Raw genomic sequence first — 24,864 nt, 5'->3', positions numbered from 1 at the left:
ATAATTTAAATAAGGTCAATATTTGGCATTAAAATACAGAAATACTTGCAGAATATGGTGACAAACAGTGCTGCATACTGTTTTATACTGCTTCTTTGTCAACCCTTACTTTTCTTTCTGTCTTGGCTCTCACATTCTTCTTCTTGCGGTCTCTATATCGAATTCCCAAGGTGTATATTCAAACATGTTTGTGTGTATTCCTGTCTAAGTCTGGTGCTACCAGCTGTCTGCCAACATCCCCGTCAACCAAGCAAACGGAGAAAGCAGGAAATTGATTTAACTCTGTGATGTTACGCATGACATTAAGGTTCCAGAGGAAACAGAGAAACAGCAAGGAATAAAAGAGGGGGAGAGACACTGGCTGAACAACACAACTGAACAGGAAGTATGAGAGAGTAATTAAAAGAAAGCAGCTGTGCCATGTGATGCTGCATCTACAGAAAAAAGATTGTTTTGAACAGCAGGAGAGCGCAGCCTCATTTGTCCACTTATGTTTTCATATGTGTCAGAAAATCCATTTGCAGTCATTACGCCGATTAGTGACAGAAATGGCACACATACTGCATACACTCCACATGTATGTGTGAGAGAAGGGTGGCAAAATATCACCCAAAGCCATTATCAACACATCGCAAGCGGAGAAAAACAATCATGCCACAAATAGCCCCGAGTGTGTGAAAATAATTGTCCGATGACATTTCTGTCGCAATGAAGTGACAGCAGGGAGCAGAGAGCTTGTCGAGGCCAGTGGGATTGGTGATTAACAAAGGACTGTCTGTGATTTGACACTGTAATCAGCACTCACAAAAGGAACGGATATATCTCCTATTCATCATGGCCCTGCATTGCTCATGTCTCATTTCTGTCCTCCAACTCCTGCCTGTGGTCTCTCGCTTGCATTTGCTCTCAGCCTCCCTCTTATTTGTCTTCTTGCTCTCAGCCAATTTCCCTCCTCAATCAAAATTCCTCCCTTGTTTTCCTACTTTCTTTTCATTGTATTTATGGTTATATCATGTTTGCTGTTTTTAGTTTATATTATCCTCCTGTCTTTTGATTTCTTAGCGTCTCAATTTCAGAATCTCCCTCTGGTCCTTTATATGAAGTTTTTGGTTTGTTGAGAAATATCCTTGAGTGTTCGGAGCCAGAAGCGGTTAGCTTAGCATAAAGACAGGAAACTGGGGAAATGGCAATTCAAAAGTTTATTTTAGGTGGTTATGTGCTGAAATGTCTCTTCCAGGAAGGTACTGCCAAGACATGGCCCATAAACCATGAAAAATAAAAACAATTAACTGTTATTTTTGACCTTTTTTGGGATGAATTAAACAAACCAGATAGATAGATAGATAGATAGATACTTTATTTATCCCGAAGGAAATTCAAGATGCCAGTGAACAGTAAGTAGCTGCTTTTGACATTGTGATAGATAGGTTATTACCTACAGAACCAGGTTGTTCTCTGTTCCTGCTTTATTCCCATTTGAATTAAGTACACATTGCAAGAGAAGCATTAACCATATTTCCCAAACTATTCCTTTCCGGATGCAGGATAACCTATCAGTTAGTTGTAGGTCTTGATAAGCTGGAAGGACCTGCAGTCATGCACCAGGTCCTGGCCAAAAAAGTTGTAATCCATAAATGAAATGTGGTGCCAACCATTTCTAATAATGTGAAAAAGACATCCCTTCAGCTCGGTGTTAGACTGGTGATCTGTGCTCTGCCTCTCCCCTGATGCATGCTGGGATTGGCTCCAGCCTCTGCGACCCTGAAAGGGATAAGTGGTTGAGAAAATGGATGGATGGAAACACATCCTCTCCATCCTGCCCCAACCTCCCTCCCTCCAACTCGGTCTTAGATTTTTATAAGACCGGACAGATGCAAGCTGGTGTTTCTCTACACAGCTGTTACTGATTCACTTATGTCAAATCAGTGACTTTACCAGAAGAGATGGGCGACTGCATGATGGGGTCTGAGGTTTAGGGTCAATTTGGCATGGATTCTTTTTTTTTGTCTGCTTGTTTTCCTCAGACAAATAAAAAGGAAATAGAGAGAGGATTAACATTTCCTTTAAAGACTCATCAGAACTTTGACAAATTTCATTATCAGGACTCTACTATCTCAGTGTCATTACCAGTATTACTTCTTACCTTTCTGTTTTAGTTTTATTTTACCTTATTAATTTTCATTGTAAAATTTCAGTAGTCAGACCTACATCTCATTGCTTTTCTATTAGGCACTGCATTTGTTCTCATGTTATTATAATTTCTGCAATTTCAGGCAAAATAATTTCCTTCAGAATCAATAAAAATGCCCAAATCCTTCTCTTCTCTTCTCTTCTCTTCTCTTCTCTTCTCTTCTCTTCTCTTCTCTTCTCTTCTCTTCTCTTCTCTTCTCTTCAAAGCCAACAAGTAAATCTGAACATTAATTCTGTTTACCACTTTGACATGTCTGAAAATGCAGAAAAACAAGGAAAGCAGTCCCACAACTGTTGTCAAGTTTCGACTCAAATCTTTCTAAATCTCTGAGAAGAGCAACAAAATGAAATGAAATTTAAATCTGTCTAGAAACAACCAAAACTATTAAAATAAACTGGTGTGCTCAAGTCAGACTCCCTCACTCATGTAAGCTGATTAAGAACATTCTGTCAGTTTTCAGGGCTTTTAAAGGACAATGAAGAATATTCAGGTGGGGCAAATTTTGTGCTATTTCTGAATGTCACTTTTTTTTCTTGCCGCCGCATCATCGCCTTCATCACTCAGGGATGGCATTAAGTGAGAATGAATCCCGGATTTGCGGCTTTATCCAACATTCGTTCTGTTTTCCTTGCTGCCTGATGTCCAGCCTCGGTCTGGGTTGTCTGTGCCACAGTCTATCTGGAGACCGAACACCAATAGTCCTGCTGATGGATCATCCATCAGACACCACTTTGGATGCTCTGAGGGCAATAGGGCAGTTTGTAATAGCTGTCTGGTGTGTTGTGCCCCAGTATGAATGTGCACGTGTGGCCCTTGGAAACGCCTCTGCATCTTTGTTCTGCTCTGAATCTCACAGAACTGTTTCGGTGGTGTTCCTGCTGGTACTTCTTCACACATGACACACACACAGACACACACACACACACACACACACACACACACACACCAGGACAGATTTATCACTATTTCCTCTTTAGTTTATCACCCTTTTTCTCCCACAGCTGCGGCCCAGGGGAAGTTTACTGCTGTTCGTATGTGCATGCACTGTACGTGTTAAGTCAGCCATATTGGAGCTTAGCTTTACCCCAGCATATGTCCTGTGTTCGCCGTCATTATCACCAAAAGTCATCGGAGCTCCAGGTGAAGACGTCACTGTCAAGAAGCAGCCTCGGGCAAAGTTGTGCTGCACAGACGATCCCATCGCCGCCGGCATCGATCAAACGCTGCTCATATATTGCGGTAGTGGATGTCTGGATATCACTAGTCTAGGCGACATGTTGGCTGCGCACATAAAGGCTCAGGTGGGGAAGAAATTGCTGCTGAGTTGCTGTCATAATCTAAAATGAGAGCCATCCAATTAAAGTTCTGCGATATTAATGAGTCACAACACTTCAAATTACAACATTCAAATTAAAGTAATAACAACAATTTCATATAAATGACTTTTGCTGCAGTCTATTTCCCTCTGAAATGGGACAGCTGTGATCAATCTCACATTTAGTTGATGAAAGCTTTTACAATTATTGCTTTAAACTCCAGGTGACTGAGGCTTATTGCTTTGAAGGAGGGGAAGTTTGAGTTTCTATTGCACTTTGCTTTTAATGATATGCCAACTCGCAAACTTAGTCAAGTGTAAAAGCTGTGTTTCTTTACGATTTTCAGTAATTCCACTCTAATGTAAATTAGTCATTAAGCATTGATTCCCCCTGTGGTTTTACTGGGATAACAAGTCAAAACATCATAGTGTTGGAAACATTATACGTACGAGAGGAAATCTTTCAGAAGAGCAGTCAAAAAAACACTATGAGAGTGACCTTTTCTTACTTAAAGGTTCCATGTGCAACCTTTCAGAGCCTCTGGATGTTGCTAGAGCACCAGCATCCAAGACCAAAAGAAATGCTGTGTACTTAAGAGACAATAAAAATAATCCAGCCACAACCATTTACTCATGCTACCATTTGAAAATACATTGAATGCCCACAACAAATCTGTTGTCTTCAGTTTACCTGTCTTTCCATAAATCCGCTCATGTTTGTTCAGCTCTGACGGACTGCAGTGGTACATTGTGATCATTGAGTAGACAAAGAGTAGCAAAGGAGTAGAGAATTTTACACTAAACTAAAAGGAAATATGTGCTCATAATGTCGGTAAATCACATGAAATACTTGGGTTTTTTTTAAATTCCTTGGATTTTTGGTGCACTTGCTGATCACTAGACTGCACATTGAGTCTTCCCATGCTCTATGGGAGGTTACTCTGAGCTTGTTCACAGACTCCAGGGCTGACAGTTTCAAAGGGAGGGATTCACATGCACTTACCTGCGCTAACATGCCAAAACACAGACCAGAGAAGCTGTGATTACAACAAACAAAGTAGGTGTAGAGGCTAATCTTAGATGCGTTGGTTTCTTCATTTTCTTCATTTAACCTCTTCATTGGAATGGCACAGAGACTTCACTTTTACGCGTGACAACTTTATCCGTCGCAGCACGGTAAAAAGGCCATGTTGCTCCATCTGCCATCATTTATTTTTTTAAGTCAAGTGAAAAGAAAGATGACTTGTGGGTAATAACAGTAGAACAGGAGCATGCCCTCTACAGCAGAACTGCATACACTCATGCTTTCTTGTAAATCGATTCTAATACACAGATAAAATGTAGCATTTCCTTTTAACAAAAAAAACCAAATACATGAATATTTCAAAAAAAATTATATATAAACTGATCATTTATAAAATATGTAAACATTATAAAATTGTGCTTACAGTAGTAGAGTTACTTCATTAACTGCTGATGACACCATTACCCCACTATACCATTTTATTGTCAGTAGCTGTTTGATGCTATATTAATGCTATGGTTATGTTCAAAATCTTGCATATAGCACCTATAAAAGTCTATATGTGCTCAAAGCAAGTATGTTATAGAACCACGTTGTTCTTCCAAGTCTGAAATCAAAATTGTTTAAAAATGTTCCAAATAGCTGCACTCAAACGCTGAGGTTCAACACGCCCTGATTGCTTCCAAAGCACATCGTCCCTTCACCGTGTAAAGTAGGCTGTCCTGTTGTCAGTTTTCCAAAGTTAAACAGTTTGACAATCACTTTGTTGAAGTACACTGAGGCCTTAAAGATGATGACAACACAAATGCCATGTTTCAGGAAGTCCTTTAATGCAGACCAGTTTGGTTTCTGCTTCATTTTGTTGTCGTGGTTTTGGAGTTTAGGTTGATAGACCTTGTGCCTTCAGCAATGAATCAGTTTGCTCCAGGCTCAGACATATGAGGCACAGATTTGCCCGATGTGAAACAGCGAACAACAGCTGAGTTTTAATGATCTCATGTTCTATGTGACACTCTTTAAGGTTAGTGTGTGTGTGTGTGTGTGTGTGTGTGTGTGCTGACCGTCACGCACTCTGTCCCTCTCTTCTCCTCCTTCTCCATCTGTCGCCTCTTCACAAACACATGGTGTCTTGTTTGGTCGACTCAGCAAGGCCCCCAGCTCTGTGGGCTGCATGTATAGTCACAAACACACACATGCTCGCACTCCACCTTCTCTCATGCACTGTTGTGTGCAGCATAACGAGAGTGAAGTGGAGGGTATGGAGGGGTCTACAGTAGGTCAGAAAAGAAGACACGTGCAGCGTGGGGTGCTTAAATTAGAAGCAGGGAAAGCAAAGAAAGAGGAAAAACAGAACCCTTGGTAATGGCATCTTGCTGGCTTGAAGCTGTTAGCAGGTTCATCCTTTGTGCCCTGAAATTGTGCCAGAGTATTAACATTGTCCAGTGAGACATGGAGATAAGACAACAGAATGGAGGAAGATGGGAGACACAGTGAACAGAGGATAAGACTGACGAGAAGAGCAAAACTGGCATAAGCAGTGGTAATTATCAGCAGAAAAGGAGAAACAGTCTCAGGGCGACAGATGAGTGAGTGATTTTATATCTTTAATTATCTGGGTTTAACACACATGCAGAGTGACACGGTAAATCTTGATACAGGCTCATAATGAATGTCATATTTTAGTTCCAGTGTGTTGTCTTTCACAGGGAAAGGCTCTATTGTGTGCATGGGATGTCAAAAAGGAAAAAAGAAAAAAAAACAACTTCTTCTGTCTTCAGACACTGAAAGATTTCGGAACTGATTGATGTGTTTGAGAGTCAAAGTTTTGTCTGGGAATCTTCTTGATATTTAATCCAGAATTAAAATCAGGACACTGTTTGGGTAAGTTGCATATTAACCCCAAACCCACGATCATATTTTTAAAAAATGCCCACATACCACCCAGAAACCGTAAAAACAGAATTTTTTTTAATAGATTTCCATTTTTACAACTGTACTTGAACTAAGTGTGACACAAGACAGAAAAAAAATCTAAGCTTAAAATTGTGATCTTTCATCAAAATGACTATAGTACATGTCTTAAATATAAAAATTAAATATATTAAAATCTAAAAATTTGCCAATAATAAAATGCTACAAAACAAAAAATCGTCTATACACAAGTGACTCAGCTGTGACTAATAGTCATATAAATATTGGGACTTTTCAGCTGAACTCGGATGAACTGCAGGCCATGTTTACACAGATCAGACAGGAGAAATATGTTACCAAATTGAAAATGTAGGCGGTAAAAACACTACAGCATGTTACGTTACCAGTCATGGTAACGCCTGTGAGCTACACATGTTGATTGTTTTTACATTTTTGTAAGTATACCTTTGCTATACTACTCAAAATGCATTTTTGAGATTTTCTCTACTGCTAGCCATGGTTGTGTTGTTTCCATGGTGGTGCACAGCTTTATTGTCGGCTTCTTCTGTATAAATTAAGACCATGTTTTTTACCAATGATCAACCTAAAATACTGTGCATTGCTCAACATTACAATAATAACTGCAGTCTTGGTTTCGTTGCTTAAAGCAGATACCATCTTGTAAGTGTGTGTGCTGTAGAGACACAAACAGAATATGTCGGCAAGTGGTTTGCAGCATGTTCAGTATTAACATTTTGTGGCTTTGTATGACCTTGGTCACTTTATAATTCATTAAATGGTCAAAAATATGTGTTCTTTAAAATGTATATGACATGAAATTAGTAACCGCTAGGAGACAACATTGCAAAAACTTTGAGGAAAATGTGAAAGCAGAGCATTAAACAAGCTGTTTATCTATGCTAATGATCACATGCTTCTTTGTGAACTCCTGGTTGTTGTTAAGATGATGTAACCATGCAAGGAGGTGACAGTGATTACAGCTTTAGAGACTCAAACACACACTCACATGCCAGAGTTTGTTTGTGACAGCGTAATTGCAGTAGCTGCAGTAATGTGAGGTTGTGTGACATGTTGATGCGCATGTAGTGTAATACAGTCATCTCGCTGTCGTGCATTCTCTTGTTAGTTGGTCAGAACACTCATGCGACATCCAAGCGGCACAATGCCTGCATTATGCACACTTGACCAGTGCTTGAGCTGTGCATGTGAGCACCTGTGCACTGTCTGGTTAAGAGCTGTCACTGTGGAGGAGAAATAACACTTCATTACTGAGAACCAGAGAGAGAAGAAGGGAGAGAACAAGGAGGAACTTGCGTGAGTCTATTATTAATCAATCATTTAGCTTGTGTTCATTTGACAATGAAGTGGTCAGTGTTGCATCTTTTTGTCTCATGTCCTGCTTTCATTTATGTTCATCAGGAGTTCCGTTGTTCCACCCACAACTGAAGCTTATTTGTATCATCCATTTTTGCATGAAGCAGCATAAAAGGCTTCAAACTCTCGAAAAACACATCTATAATGGAAAACCTTTGAAAAACATACCAGAAGGAGAAATTTGAATCGACCTTTGCCTTGGTCAGCTATAGGTGCTGTAGTTGGGGGAAAAACAAGCCAATTCAGGCATCTGGGCTCTTAATAATAAAACAACCATAAGCGAAATCTAATCCTTGAAGAAATTTTAGACTTTTCAGTCCCAGGCAATTTTTTAAAAGCAAATAGTGACAATGTTGCTTTTTCATAGGGAGTTTGACATTTGAACGCGAATCCACTGATCCGAGGCATTCAGTGTCATTTTAAATGTCGGGAAATATCACATTATTAAACAAGATAAGTTCCTCACTCTTATACACCACTTTTACCATATGAATGTAGAGTTAAGCTCAAAATGTATAGTGAATTTTTATCTGACCCGTAGGTTTCTTCTAGATGGAAATGGCATAAACAAGAGACAAGAGATGTTAAACATTGTATCAGAGAATTTAATGTTTTGCTCTGTATTTTTAATAAAGGTACCATGTCAAAAATTATTCATACCTTTCTGGTAATATCTACCATGTTATAGCATTCTAATACACTCTTAACTAAGAACAGCTGATGCCATAGTTCTCTAGTGAGTTACTTTAACACAGTTATTCATCACAGTGGCCACAGTGCAAAGCATCAACATCCATCCATCCATTAATCCATTATCTATACACCGCTTAATCCTCAATAGGGTCGTGGGGGGCTGGAGTCTATCCCAGCTGATTTAGGTTGAAGGCAGATCACCAGTCTAACACAGGCCTACACATAGAGACAAACAATCACACTCACAGTCACACTTATGGACAATTTAGAATTAGCAATTAACATCAGCATGTTTTTGGACTGTGGGAGGAAGCCGGAGTACCTGGAGAAAACCCACACGTGTTCAGGGAGAACATGCAAACTCCATGCAAAAAGATCCCAGGACAGCGAGAACATGAACCAGGAATCTTCTAGCTGCAAGGTGAAAGCGCTAAACACCAATCCACTGTGCAGCCCTAAGGATCAAAGTATAGAGATCAAAAACATATATATAAAAATATTCAAACAGTAAAAAATCGAATCGTGGGTTAGAAGCCAAAAGTGACCCTTGAGCTGGAATGGTAGAAAAAGAGGCCAAGAAGAATGGAACGATTACCACCAAGGGTGTCCTGATGAATCAACATCTCAAGTAGATACTTGAGCAGACACAGAACAAAGTTGGTCTCCATGGACGCTGACCAACAAGGACTCCACTTCTCCAAGACATGCACACAAACACTCGCCTAGTGTTTGCAAAACCCCCACCTGGACAAAGAAGAAAGCCTTTGGTGATCATGAAAATTGACTTGTTTGGACACAGCAGTGTGGCTTTTGTTGTGATGAAAGAAACCATCAGAACAGCATTCCCACCGTCAGACACGGTGGTGGGAATGTAATGCTCTGTGGTTGTGTTTCGGGCAATTTGCCAGGCAACCATGAAATGTAAAGTGCCAAGAGAGAAGAGACCGACATTAAGAATCTGGAGAAAAACATCAGGCTGTCTGCAGAAAAAGTCCTGGACTCTAAAATGAGACAATAATCCGAAAAACAACAAAAACAACTGAATGGTGACATATTGGTCCAGACCCATGAAGAATCTTTGGAAGAAGCTGAAGACCAGAGTGATGGCAAGGAAGTCTTAAAAACTTAAAGAACCTGGAGATCATTGGAATGGAGTCCAGAGACATGCAAAACACTTATTATAAGAAAAATCAGATTGTTGTGGTGGCAAATAAGGGATCTGTCACAATGTCTTGCAAAATATTTTTGTTGCTTGTTTATGTAATTTCCAGCCTTTAAAAGTTCACTACCAGCTAAAACTTAGCATGCCTTGGAATCATTTTGAGCTTGAAGACAAAATGACAGTTGTTCTGAGTAAACTGCATGTTCCTTTCGTACCAAAAATGTGAATTCAAAGGTTTTGTAAAGAGTTGTTCAGACAAATACACTCAGTTGATTTAAGTACTGCACTTAACATTTTCTAAAACCAAAACTAAGGCGTTTTATATCCCTGTTTATAGTAAATTTGTCATCTGCTGCTGTCAATTGTGTTTGTGTGCACTCTTCACCACTGCGCTTCCCATGTCACTTACTGTGATATACAGTGCTGTATGTGAGTACATAATGCTATCTGTGGGTAGGGCCATGTAGTTTTATGAGTACATAAGTTGTATACTAGCAGTTTCTCTACCTCAGTCATATATGTGGAGCAATAAGTCATTTTTGTTTCCTTGCATGAGAAGAACAGACAGCATTCTGTTGTAAACTTATCTAAAAGTAATAATCCACCACCTTCTGTGGTTTGTTTTGTTGCTCTGTCGCTGATAGGGTGCTACAGTGATTCATGAAGCTTTTACATTTAAAAACAGCTGTCAAAGCTGGTCTGGGAAAATCCTTTATCACACAGTTGATGATTCATTTTATGTAGCCTGCAGAGGAAATGGGTGGTTTGCATGAGAGGCTACAGCTGGCAGACAAATAAGAGCGCCACCCAGAGACACTCAAATTTTATTAAGAGAAAACCAACACAAGAGCAACAGCTTAACTGGAGAGAGGAAGGCTGTGGGCTGAAGAGAAAAATGATGTGTGTGAGACTAAACAGCACCTTTGTTGCCTCCTTGTCTATTGTATTATGGGAGGAAAATTGCATAATGGGAAAAACAAGTGCGTTGGATGGGAAAACAATTGTCCAAATGACATCAGACGTGGTGATTTTGGGTAACATTAGGGCTGTCACTAAAACCTTTTTTTTTTTTTAAAGAAATCCATTACTCTATTAACAATTTCACTAATAAGTCAATTAAATAATTTATCTTCCACCAAAAAAATCCAAGTGAACAATTAATTTAAGTTAATTTCATTAAGTTTTGATCTTTATACAAGTGTTTGACAGCAGCATTGACAATATGCACTGCCTGTCCAAAAATAAAAGTCGGCACCTGGATTTAACTAAGCAAATAGATAAGAGCCTTCCATTGGATAATTACTGCAGAGATGAATATGTTTCAGCTGCTGCAACTTATTTAACCCTAGCTGATGCAGTGAGGAGCTTCTCATTTTTTAAGCAACCGTGTTGGAAGACATTTATCCTGTGGTCGTGGAAATGATGTTAATCTGTTTCAGAAAAGTGAGATTATTGGCCTGCATCAAGCAAAGAAAACAACTAAGGAGGTTTCTGAAACTACTAAAATCAGGTTAAGAACCGTCCAATGCATCATTAAAACCTGAAGGATAGTGGAGAACCGTCATCTTAGAGGAAGAAATGTGGTCTGATGAGTCCAGATTTACCCTGTTCCAAAGTGATGGGGGCATCAAGGTAAGAATGACTATTGCCTACCAGCCTGTGGGGGTTAGGGTTATGATCTGGGGTTGGTCAGGTTCAGCAATGTTATGTTCCCAAAGAATGAGATCAGCTGACTACCTGAATATACTGAATGACCAGGTCTTTCCATCAGTGTAGTTTTTTTTCCCCTTTTACCATATATTCTGAGGTGACAATGTCAGGATTCATGGGGCTCACATTGTGAATGAGTGGATCAGGGAGCATGAGACATCATTTTCACACATGGATTGGCCTCCACAGAGTTCAGACCTCAACCCCACTGAGAATCTTTGGGATGTTCTGAAGAAAACTTTGCGCAGCGGTCCAACTCTCCCATCATCAGTATAAGATTTTGGTGAAAAATGAATGCATCTCTGCCCAGAAATAAATGCTGTGACATTGTAGAAGCTTATTGAAATGATGCCATGGCAAATGAGTGTCATACTCTAAGCTAAAAGCAGTCCAAAAAAATATTAGTGTGCAACTTTTTTTTTTTTTTTTTGGCTGGGCAGTGTATATTTAAAAGCTGCTAATAAAGAGACAACCTGGGGCTGCACAGTGGAGTAGTGGTTAGCACTTTCGCCTTGCAGCAAGAAGATCCCTGGTTCAAGTCCTGGCTTTCCTGGAATCTTTCTGCATGGAGTTTGCTTGTTCTCCCTGTGCATGCGTGGGTTTTCTCAGGGTACTCCGGCTTCCTCCCACAGTCCAAAAATATGCCGAGATGAATTGATTACTCTAAATTGCCCGTAGGTGTGAATGTGAGTGTGATTGTTTGTCTGTATATGTAGCCCTGTTACAGACTGGAGACCTGTCCAGGGTGTCCCCTGGCTTCGCCCGAGTCAGCTGAGATGGGCTCCAGCACCCCCGTGACCCTAGTGAGGATAAAGTGGTGTATAGAGAATGGATGGATAATAAATAGACCACCTGTTCAGATGGTGGATCTTCCATAATAGCATCTCTATATTTTCCCTTCAGGTGCATTGTGCTAATGCTGCTGTTTTATGCCACTGAAAAAGAACATAATTTTGTTTTGTTATCATTTCGGTTACTGTCTTTTGATGTCTTTGGATTTTGAAAACGTCGGACTATGGTGCAGTGGAGGTAGACTCGTTCCTAAAACAGAAGTGCTGAGTGCTGCAGACCAATGGCTATAGCCAAAAACACCTGATGTCATGACACAGCATTTACACCGTGATAAGAAAGAAAAAAAATGTTTGCTACAGTGGATTGAAGAATTTTACAAAGCTTAAAACCATGCCGCATAAATTGTCAATAACAAGTCGTCAGCCCTTATCAACATGTATATAAAAAATATGAACAGAAAGGAAATTGTATTAAAAAAATGTAAATGAATAACACTGATAATATTCTACATTTCTTTTCTATGGTTAATGTCCATAAGTGCCATGAATAGACCCATAAAAATGTATTAGACAATCTGTACATATTTTCTGATGTCTGTATTTGTTAGCCTTTTCCTACTGAACCTGTTAATCTTTAAAATTAGTCACAATACATATTTTCAGGCATATATTATTACATATTTGGGACTCTAGTAAGTACTTACAGCAGCAGCATGGTGTAAATAAACTACAGCGCCCAGCTTCATCACAATAAAGGAGCATGCCACCCAGTGCAGCGGTTCATTTACGTGTTTCTAACACTTCCAGACAACTGTGGAGCTCTATGTCAAAATTTTTGGTACCAATTTATTGTTTGACCTTTCATCCAAATTGTTGACAATCACAAAAATAAAGATTACATCACCACATTAATGATTTAATGGCACTTGGTTCATCCCACCTTTCTTTTCAAGTGTTTCCTTTCTACTATAATGATACGGCATTTCACCCTGGCATCGCTAATTTTAGCTGAATGAGCAGCTACAAGAGGCTGCCACCGACCTGACTGCACACACACTTGAGTGAGTGGGAAACTACACGAGTGGAACAGAAAGAGGAACTCTATGATTACATAAATAAGTGGACTGTTTGATGGATTTATGCTTATCGTAAACACCATCATAAATCACTTGACACGACTTTCGCTTCAGGTTTGTGTGCATATGACAATACTTAGTGAGTCAGCTATGCACTTAATAGCTCCAATTCTGGTTCACGTACTGAATTGTGGAAAGAGTTGTGCATGTACTGTATAAGGGAAGTCGAGCACATAGACAGATGTGGGACTAAATGGCCAATAAACATGGATGAGCAGCTCATTCTCTAAATTGATGCCAGTAATCAGTTACAGATTACTGATTATCTGAATAGAACATTATCAGCGACAACATTCAGCAGCAATAATCACTTTTTGATTACCTGCCTCCAACATCGAGTGACTGCAGATTAGAGAGGCAGTCTTTTTTAATTTCGTGTTTGAGCGGCGTTATCAGGTGTTCTGCTATCATCAACATGTGGCCGACACATCTGTATACCTCCCTCCTGTTTCTAACCATCCAGAAGTCATTAGCGTTTTCCCAGCAGAACAGTTGCCGTCTTTTCGTAATTGCAATTTTGTAATCTATATTTATAGTTGACTTTGTAGGGCCTGTTGATAAGAGGGATGGGAGAGCGCCAGAGAAGGGGGAGGGGAAGGAGGGAGTCGCAAAGAGGAAAAAAAACAGAGGTCAATGGAAAATAACAGCGACAAGAGAGAAAGTGAGAGAGAGAGATAGTGTGGTGACAGATAGAGACAAGAGTTACATGAGGAGAAGTGGTGCTGTTACAAAGGAGAGAGGAGATCTGAATTGGCTTCAAACACGGTAGAGGCAGCATAAAGACAGCCTCTGTGCTTTAGAAAATTAATGTAAAATATGGCAGTCCAGTTCACATATAGACTTAGATTGTACAGCTCTGAGAGGATTTGAAGGACCTAGTAGTTGGTAAATGAAGTCCCCACAATACATGCAGAACAGATCCATCATTAGCTATACTCACTCATCCCTCACAGGGTCAAAAGGGCTGGAGCTAATCCCAGATGGAGGCCGGGTCCATTCAGGACAAGTCGCCTATACATGTATGGGTCAGCACATTATCTAGCATGAATATCTTTGGACTGTGGAAAGAAACCAGAGCAGCCAAAGAAAACCCATGAACATGCTAACTGCACAGAGAGTCAGCAGGTTCAAACCCAGAACACTGAAGAAAGAGTACTAACTAATGAGTCATCAGGATCAGAATGGGCCTTTGAGGACATGACAGACAGTAAGCATAAAGCAATGAGTCTGTTTCCTTAGTCTCACATAATTAGACCTAAACAGTGCTGTGTCTGCACTGGAGAATGGTCATTCTGTATAGAGGAAGAAACACTCATATTTGTTTTTGTTTCTTCAAATCAATCATAGTCATCTTAGGTGCATCGTCAGTGCTGAGCCCAGGATGCAGTGATGGTGCCCCAGCAAAACAGCATCAGGGGGATTATTTTGTGAAACATTTACACACAGGAAGGCGAGGGCCTTAATGCAAAATTCAAATATTTAGCACGTCATTTTGTTGGTTGTTTACTTGGAAGTCGTTGTTTGATAGAGGATTCTGATAATGGTAAACCACATAGAGTAAGAGTAGTAGAGTAGGTAGGAGAAAGTTGTGCGAAATGTACATCAGGCTTGTATCTACTGCCACTATCAGACTAGTGTTTCCTCATTTGACAATTATTTACTAGGTCGAAAATAGATTTTTCCTAGTTCTAAATTCTTATCAGTTTGGCACTGGTAATTTTCCTTTGGTGCTGACTAAAACCTCTTTAGAGGGTGCCAAGAACCCTGACCATGGGCTGCCCAAATCGTACATCTCGCTAAATTGACAAGGCCGGAATTCCTTTCTCCGTGTTTGTGCTGACATGGCAAATACAACCAGTTTTAGTAAAGCTACCACCTACACTTACAACAAAGTAAATCACGTTCCTCTTTGGCACTATGAGGTCACAGTCAAAAGCAATCAAAGTAGCTTAAAAAGTCCTAACTACTGTGTGCAAACACCCAGCACATGCAGCCGTGCATCATGAAAGGGTCTAACAGTCAGTGCAGAGATAGAACTGCATCCATTATCATTATGTCTGAAACATTTACAAGTGATTTTTTTGTCTCATAAGATAATTAAAGCCTGCACCGCACTTTAATCCACATTGAGCACATGTATGCTCTGTATTTCAGACTCTGACCTGATGGAGACAGTGAGAGATGCCATTTCTTTCTACTCTGTGGGCTTGTCATTTCATTTATATGACAACATGACATTTAAGAGCTAAGCTCGTGTTTGTGGCATGTTCGACATTTCCATTTGATCTTTGGTGTTTCTTCATAAATACCAGACAGATCTCTCGGTCTGGATCACTGATAGTTATTACATGGGAGAGGCGAATATGTGGAGATCTGCAGCCTATGGCATCTGGAGACACACACATGCAAGTGTCTGGATGAGCTGTGTCTTTTCTGTTTTTACATTAATGCACTGTTGAACATGGTGTACTGGAAAAGGGGATTGAACTGTAGAGGAAAGTGGGAAGAGGGAGGGAGAACATGTGTGAGTGTGTGTTGGGGGGGTGGAGTAGTTCCTCAGTGGCAGTTGTGAAGGTCATTTTGTCCAGCAGGCTTATAGTTGTGTCAAGCATTTTGTTTGCAAGAGCATGTGTTTGTGGCCTTGTGGGTGTAAAAAGAAAAAAAGCAAAGACCTATTGGAAAGGCTGCCACAATGTATTCTCTTTAACTATAAAAGACATTTTGAAGTGGGGCATGTATAGTGTGTGTGTGTGTGTGTGTGTGTGTGTGTGTGTGTGTGTGTGTGTGTGTGTGTGTGTGTGTGTGTGTGTGTGTGTGTGTGTGTGTGTTTAAGATAGAAGTACAAGCGTGTGTGTGTGTGTGTGTGTGTGTGTGTGTGTGTGTGTGTGTGTGTGTGTGTGTGTGTGTGTGTCCCGTTATAGAAGGAGCTGCAGAGACAGATGACGTTGGTAGACTGGCATTTGTCTGTTTGTGAGACACTTGAGGAGCAGCACTAAGTGACAGGAAAGGCTGTTTGACACCATGAAGAGTTACATAACTATGTGTTCAAGTCAGTGTACAATATGTATGTGAGAGAAACAGAGTTTGTAACTGTTCATGAAGATATTTACAACTGAATGTTTCACCAAGCAGGTTTTTTACGAGCACTTTTAAAACCATCATGGTCTGTTGTTTTAATATTGGGTTACCTTCAGGCCAACAAAGTACAATACAAACAAGACACCAATTCCCAAGAATGGTATTCAGAGTAACTGGCATTTTCCAGTGCAAAAAACTTATACTAGAAACTGCATTTCCTCAAATGACCACTTGAGGCCGGCTCTAAAAGCTAGTCTGTCCCAATAGACCCCCATTTTAAAATGCCTAACTTTACAAAGGACAATAAACATGATTACAGCCTCGTACAAAAAACAGTTTTGGTCTCTATAGATAGTTTTCCCTTTCATGAGAAGTGCACAGGGGCCAAATGTTTGCATAGCTCACTGGTTTACATTGTGTAAAGACTTGAAACAAATCCTAATTAAGGCCGTGGCTACTTTAGGGGACAGGTGGGTAGCATGACAGGACAATCCATGTCTCAGAGATGTTTGCATGACTCGTGTCAGTTCTTTGTTCATTTGATTAGCCATTAGCTAGGAGGAGTCGGGTGCTGCCATGGTGACAGCATGAAAGCTGGTATTCGGACTGATGCCGTGACTACACTGAAAAAGTCATATATGCGGATGTGCAGCTGAATTTGTCTTTTTAGTGGCTATACCTGCAACACCAAGATGGTGAGCCTCTATTTATGGATTGTTTACAAAGTCTGAAAAATTACTAAGCAACAATCAGCTGTTCTGGCTTTTAAAATGCCAACAAGGTGACCAAGACTCCGTATTGGAAAATTGATAGATAGAAAACAAACATTTCTTGTATGCCAGTAGATTAATTTTAAGCAATTATGGACACTTCATGACTCATTTCTGTGTAAAAAAAAAAAAACAACAACACACACACACACACACACACACACCTTGCGTAAAAATATAATTAGACGACAAGTCTATTTTTATGTTTGCAGCACATACGCACTACTTCCATGAGGCTCACACGCCTGGGGCAGCCACTTTTATTGATTATAATAGTAACACAGTGTTGCAGGACCTGCTTCGTGTACAGTTCACATATGTTACACATGCAGTGAAGCCCCGGAGCAGGCTTCAGAACAGCTCTTTGGCAAGCGTATAGGTGATACTGCTGTGGCTTCGTTGATCTGTATGGTTTAGGATTCAAAATGTGGGAAAGGTTTGAAAACACACATAGACTTTCATGTTGGAGGAGAAAAAAAATCTAGAAATAATAGCAAAAATGAAATCTGAAATCTGAATCTTTTTGGAGTCTTGTCCAAAAGTATGTAAATGGTGGCTACTGCCCACATACAACATGCTGTTTAACACTGCAGAAGGAAAAAGATGACTCAAGAAACAGGGAACAGGTCGTTATAAAATTAGTTTCATCAATGAGTTTCTGCTGAAGATGTTCGGACAAAAAAAAGTCTGATTTCATGTACCTTCACTGTTCCAGCAAATCAAATCACACCAGATCTGCTTTGAATGTGTTTTTCAAGCTCTCCATGTATCACGCAGGATCAGTGTCACACCTGTTTGTGAGTGAGTGTGCATGAGAGAAGAAGGAAGGGGGGGTTTTGTGTGTTTGTGTGTTTGAAAGTGAATAGATACGGGTGTCTCATTTCTCCCCTTGATGACGCACAATAGGGCCCTGGTGAAATGGCCATGTGTCTGTGTATGTACTGTACATGCATGGGTTTTTAGCAGTCTGTCTCCAGGGGACGTTTGATCGTCCGGTTGAGTTGTGAGCTTGTTTGTTTGCTTCCACACAGCAGTTAACAAGATTCTCTAGTGATTTTGTGCGAATATTATATGTTCGCTGATTGTGTTGATAAAACATTCCCCAATTTTTGGAAGCAAATTCAGAAAATGGAAATAGCCAAAGAACTTCCCAGTCTTCTCTTGCATTGGCGTCCAGGGGGCACAACCTTCAGGGTCCTTCCTGCAGATCTTCAAGCAGTTGTCTGGTTGCTATGGTGCTGATCACATACAGAAAAAGCATTGTTAGAGGAGAGAAAGGGGGCCTTTCCTTTATTTGTTTGATGCTGTTGCTTTCTCTGCTCAATCTATTCCCTGCCTGCTGTCAGACAATTTCTGAAGCATCTCATCTACTTAGATGTCTTTGTTTCTTGCTTGGAATAATGCATTTATCTAATCATCCTCCATACAAGGAGTGTGAGACACCCAGTTTCAGCTCACGAGCAGCATTCACCTTTTTATTATCATCACCACTCTCACCCAGACAAGCTGCACCAGATATGAATCATGTGCTTTTCTGCTGCATCAGGCCTTCATGTCTCTCGGATAGTTTTATGTGCGCGTCCTTGTCTGACTGCAAAGTTTTATCTACGCTGCCCCATGAACATCTGATAACACACTTGCCTATTTTTTCTTTTTAAAAATGTGTGTGTGTCTTTGAACATTTTTCATGGTCCAGAGGAATAGAAAAATCTCTTCAAGCATGAACTCATTTGAAGAATGAGGAAATCAATGCAGATTGTGAAGCTGCTTAATGAGGCAAGTAAAAGGTAACAAATCAGAGCTTCATTACACTTGCAATAATTCAAAAAGGTGGCACAGTTTGGAGTCGTCCTTTCATAAGTGTCCACCGCATATGCTACATAAAACATGGTGGATATGTTCATTTAGCACCAATAAAAGTGACATTTTGATAAATGTGCTTAATCCCCTTCTTGCCTATAGAGCTATATAAAACTAACACTGTAAATCTACAGCTGTCTGCATCCACATTGAAGTATGAAAAGACCTTAATTAACTCATCATATGTTTAATGTTTTACTGAGTCTCCTGCTTCCAGTCCCCTGTTTTCATTCTAGACATGAGAGCGTTAATGGTCTTCTAATCTCCACCCATCAGCCACAACATTAAACCACTGACAAGTGAAGTGAAAAACATTCATTATCTCGATACAATGCAATGTTCTGCAGGAAAACCTTCAGTTCTAGCACTCATGTGGATCTGTTTTTTAATGCTACAATCACCTAAACATTATTATAGACGAAGAACACTCGTCCAGTACCTGCAAAAAACTGTTCAAGGATGGTTTGAGAAACATGACAAAGAGAACAAGCTGCTGACCTGGCCTGCGATTGATTGGATTCACAGAGATGTTTCACAAGACCAAAAGAATCCCCCATATGTCCCAGTGCCAGACACAAGCGACCACCTCCAGAGGTCTTGTGTCCATGGCCTGTTGGGTCAGAGCTGCTTGAGCCACATTAGGTCGATCATTGTTGGGGAAGTGGTGTCTCCCAATGATTATATTCCTCTACAACTAAACTGCTTTCTCAGCTACATTTTGAAAGGAACGTATTTTCTCCTAGAAAGGTAAAAGTAGGACATAGAAGGTGGAACTACACTTTCAAAGAGTCACAAAGTCTCTGTTAGGAGGATGGAAGTCTGGTGGTGGCACAACACCGGACTTTCACTCAGAAGACGATAAGTTTCCTGTCCCATTTGAGATCATTATTTTCAGACTTTTGTTTTTACCTGTGGTTTATTAGGTTTAGGCACTAAAGTTATTGGGTTTGGTTGAGGAATTTTTGGTGGTTTGGCTTAGAATATCTGCGATAGACTGACTACTACTCCGGGGTGTCCCCTGCCTTCGCCTTAACTCAGCTTCGATAGGCTCCAGCCCCTCCGCGACCCTAATGAGGATTAAGCGGTGTATAGATAATGGATGGATGGGCGGCTTAAAATAGGTCATTTCATAATGGTAACTGGGTGCTAGAAAGAAGCCCTTCTAATATATAAATCTTTGGTTGAATAGGAGCAACTGTTGGAAAGCAGAACAATAAATGTCACTGATGAAAAGATATAAACGGACGTGTGTATGCCACAAACAAACCTAATATGGACGAAATTACATTTTCCTCAAAACATGACTGAGACTGCAGTTTAGTTGTATGGTAGTGAGCCAAACCATTTGCTTACTGAAAAAAAGCAAGAACACAACCACCAAAAGAAAGAACACAAGGGTAAGTGATGAAACAGCTCAATACATGGGGCAAAATGAGTGAAGATATGTACAAAAATGACTCGTGACATAATATAGAAACATAATGATGTCAGTCCATTCATTCATTCCCCCACAGCCAATCAGTTTGTTACCTCAGAAAGGAAGAAGAACAGGTGGCCACGGATGGAAACAGAACACTTTTGATCAATATATTCTGGGAAGACGACTGCTTTAGCTCTGTTTACTGAAGTGAGACAGCTGAAAAGGAAACTGGCTCTGGATGGAGCTGTAGAGAAACACTAGTACAGCAGAGTGAATTAGACGAACAACAAGCCCTCAAATTGGAAAAAGAAAGATATGACTGAAAAGGATAATAGGAGGCAAAGAACAAGAAATGCAGTGTGAAATACGTGCTGTGCATTTCTACATGTGTCTCTGTGGGAAAAAAATAAACATTTAAATCTGTTGAAACTGTATTTTTTCTATTAAATCTCCTTTCATTTTTTGAGGTTGCATTTCAGTTCGGATGCCCTTGGTAACAGCACAGCAGACAATGGGCTGATAAGCCTGTTTGAATTGAGATTTCACACAGGAAGATGGTGTGTGTACATGTGTGTGTGTGTGTGTGAGAGAGAGAGAGAAGGAATGGGAGGGGAGGTGTGGGTGTGCATGCCTGTGCCTAGAAATGAAATCATGAAATCAAGCATAGAGAGAACAAGGTCAGGGAGATTAATGTGAAATTATTAACAAGGTAGAAACAAGGACAGGGAGGGAATGAGGGAGGCATACAGTAGAGGAGGAGTTCGGGGAGGCGGTACCTTCCTGCCTGCAGCCTATCGGACAAGGAGGAGGGTGGTGCTTCCATGAGAGGAAGGAGGAGGCAGAGCAGCAGCAGACAGAGGGAGAAGGAGCAGAGCATGTTAGAGAAGGAGAGAGAGGTGGGAAGGTACTGTAGAGGTAGGCAGACAGAGAGATGCGGAGCCACACCGAGCCAGTTCGCAAGCCTGCAACTCTTCACACGCTCGTCAGGGATCAGGATGCGTTATGGAGCGATGATGTACCGACTCACTGCAGGAGCAGGCAACGCAGATAGGAGTTCACCTTGAGCTGGAGTCCAACAGTGACACTCTGGACCTCTGGGATTACAACAAGCCTTTATTGATCCTACACGCGAGAATTAATCAGTTCTGACTACCTGCCAAAACTAACTTTTGGATTACTGGTTCACACTTATTTCACACCAGAAGGTCTGAATAAAGGGACAATCTGCCAGTGACGAAGGCAGAATTCACAACAGGTTCTCATTTTTGGCAGACACTTGCCAGCTGTCTTCAAATCTGACAGCATCCATACCCAAGGCTGTGACATCCACCATCACACTGGAACCCCGCAAAGCCACCAGTAAGCAGGTCCTGCAGCCCAGGAGCCCTGGAGCCGGCCTGACCTTGGACCGGCTGTCACCTGAACCCCTGCTGGCACCAGCAGAAACGTCCGGCATGTCTCAGACCGGAGGACGGTTCCACAACAAAAAGGCCGGCATTCGGGCTGCCGTGATCCTAATTGGACTCCTGCACAAGTCTCGCAAAGCCAAGGAGAAGGAGAGGGAGAAAGAGGAGAGCGAAGGGTGGGTGAAGTTTGTACCACTGTGTCGTGCTGGGCAGACAAATGCTGGTGGACGAGCAGACAATCTGCAATGCAGGGCTGAGCTGGGATTGTGAGGGGAAAAAACTTTATTGGCTTGCAGTGTCTTTGTTATTCCAGAGCTCTTGATAGTTCAGTGAGTTTTGCATGTGCAGCTTTATTATAGGTCCATTTTATTAGCTTGTGCTTGTCTGAGCGCTCTGAGTGAGTGTGTGTCTCGTTGACCGCACTCCTCTGTGTAACTGGGTCAGTGGAAATGACAGACGGGTAAGAGAGGGAAAGGAATTGAGGAGTTAAGGTGAACCGAGGTGTGTTCTGAGTGCTTTCTGGAGAGTCAACAAGAGGGATTTGGTGAATGGAAGAGAGAAATGTAGGGTGTAGAGAGGGGGAGGAACATGGAAAAAAGAAGTTGTCCGCTCCTACTTCTGTTTCTGTTTTTTGTACAAGTGGGCACTTGTTGATGCAAGTATTCTTAATGTTCTGTTCCTTCAGCAGCGTGGCCACACATTTGTAGGTTGGCAAACTAGTCCAGAGTTCAGTAGGTGAGCCACAAACTACAGTAGAGAAAGGAATACATTACAGCTTTACTGCTCACTAACCTGCAGTAAACAGCTACTACACAACCCAAAACCCAACTGTGGAGGATTATATATATGCCTCTTGGTCAGATTTGTGCGATGAAAGCAACACCACCGAAATGTGCCTTTAGGAGAGTCTTCATACTTTACTTCATGCACCTGCAAAGGGATTTTCCCCACATGCTGAGCTGTAGCAGATCATCTTACTGCTCATACTACCTTTGTAGAGTGCAGTCAATAACACCTCTGAGAATATCCCACCTGGCAACAAAGAGGGAAGGAGGTTGGCAGGGTCGAGACTGCCAACACTCCCGCCCACCCGCCCCCCTCCCCCTGCGCAGACCTGTTTGACCGAGCTAACATTAGCAGCCATGCGTGTGCAGTTCAGCTGGAATCTGAGGTTGCACACTGAGTTTGCTTGTACAGTATTGTCCTGATGGGGGATGAACGGCGCCGACTGTGTTTAAAGGTGTGAGTGTGACGATGCGAGTGAACGTCAGATGTGCAGCACTGGATCCACTTTGTTCTAACAGCCTGGACCGAGATAGGCTGTATCAAAATAGACTGTAACTAGCTTTGCAAATGCTGATAAGTTTATAACATCTCTCTCTCTCTCTGTGTGCGTGTGTGGATCGGTCTCAGATAGTGTAAAATTAACCCCTGGAGGCAAGGCTGGATTAGTAGCCATGCAAATCGGGTAGCTATCCAAGACCTCCTGAGGCCCCTAAAAGCAGCAGGTTCATTGTGTAAAAGTTGGTTTGCGTTGATTTAAGTCACTAATGTTTTTTTAGGGATAATTCATCATTAAATCGAGGGTTAACTGAATTTATGAAGACCTGTAACATGCATTGATCTTGTAGTTTTGATTTGCATAAGGGACAAAACCTCTATTATTTTAGTTAAAAGCTACACTCACATCATGCACCTACCCAAATAAATGTTTCTTTAATGAAATTAGCATAAATGACTTGACTCATAGAGAGGCCAGGTGGTTCTCCAACATACAGCAAGTGGTTTTAGTTGCTTGAGGCAAACAGTACTTGACAGCAACAAGGTACATACACAGGTATTGTGAGTTCAGTGAGGATGCAACAGTTCATTTTTGCCTCGGGGGTCCTTTCATGGACTGTGCCTGGAGACTATGATTGTCTATGACTGCAACAAGGCTACGCTGGCACGCTGGAAAATGTTCACACAAATACGCTTTTTTAAAAATTTTGCTTTGACAGGCGCACCTATTTGCATTTTTTCCACGTCTCCCAGGCGATTTATGGTATGATTCTGTCTTTTATTGCCTCATGTCATATGACAACAGCACAATTATGTGTGGACTGCAGAAATAGCCTGAAGCACTGCCGCAGCACTGTTCTACTCCTGTCATTTCTGTTACTATGTCTGCGTCACAAGACGCTCCAAGAGCAATTGTTGACAATTTCAAGGTATCTTTTTCCAAATGGCAGTTATCATGTGCATGATTGCATCCTTTCAGATTGTTTTTAAATAAGAGATATTTCATACCCTTAAACCGTCATTTTTCTTACTCTGAATACAAGATAAAATGAATTCCAGACTTCGAATATCAGAGCTGAACATTTGTATCTGCATAATAACAGTAAAAATTGCAGAGAAGGCTAGAAGAGACTTACTTTACCTGACTTTTTCATGACAAATTTAAATTTCTTCTCTTTTCATCCACAGTTTTCTGACCATTTTTCAGGTTTTTGTCAATGCAGGCGACACACACAAGAGCACATGCAAACATGCTCCTTGCCTGTCTTTTGTGTTTTCGCCTCACTCTTTATCTCTGAGCTGATAGAGCCGCACCGTATATTTGCCCTCCATTAAGTTGAGCAGCATGAGCTCCGCTGCTTGTATCTGAATGTTTATGCTACTCTCCATGCATTAATGTCCTCCACAGCTCATTTATCTCCAGCTGCAGACATGTTTTGTCTGTATGTGTTTGCTTGTGTGTATCCCATCATGTGTGTAGCTACGAGTGCATGAGTTCCGTTATGAAAGCTAGTTGTTTCACATGCGGTTATGGTTACGTATCCCTGTTGGTTTGTGGTGGTGATGGTGCAACTGGTGTGTATGTGTGTGTGAGCAACAGACTCATTTATGATATCACAGTGGTCTTTCTTAAACCTAATCCATAATCACAGCATGTGGCTTCCTGTTCACACAACCCCTGAGATGAAAAGCCCTTAATAACACAGTAGACTACATACGCA

The 24,864-nt window shown here is 41.0% G+C and overlaps 1 protein-coding gene across 5 annotated transcripts in view; it reads left to right on the top strand.

Moving 5' to 3' along the window:
* Positions 1-24,864, top strand: part of rap1gap2a (RAP1 GTPase activating protein 2a) — a 117,524-nt gene that overhangs the window by 40,463 nt on the left and 52,197 nt on the right. Inside the window, exon 1 of one of the 5 annotated variants that reach the window (XM_022190722.2) lies at positions 21,302-22,038. The exons of 3 other annotated variants lie outside the window; for them this stretch is intronic. In XM_022190722.2, coding sequence (XP_022046414.2) covers positions 21,911-22,038 — 128 coding nt within the window. In that variant the 5' untranslated portion in view covers positions 21,302-21,910. Of the gene's footprint in view, positions 1-21,301; positions 22,039-24,864 lie in introns of those variants that run through there. One more of the 5 variants, XM_022190721.2, reaches the window with a different exon arrangement.

This window comes from Acanthochromis polyacanthus, chromosome 13, assembly GCF_021347895.1.
Source record: "Acanthochromis polyacanthus isolate Apoly-LR-REF ecotype Palm Island chromosome 13, KAUST_Apoly_ChrSc, whole genome shotgun sequence".
In the NCBI taxonomy this organism is placed as follows: domain Eukaryota; kingdom Metazoa; phylum Chordata; class Actinopteri; family Pomacentridae; genus Acanthochromis; species Acanthochromis polyacanthus.
Note: the sequence above shows the minus strand (reverse complement) of the source record. Positions and strands in the feature narration are given on the sequence as shown.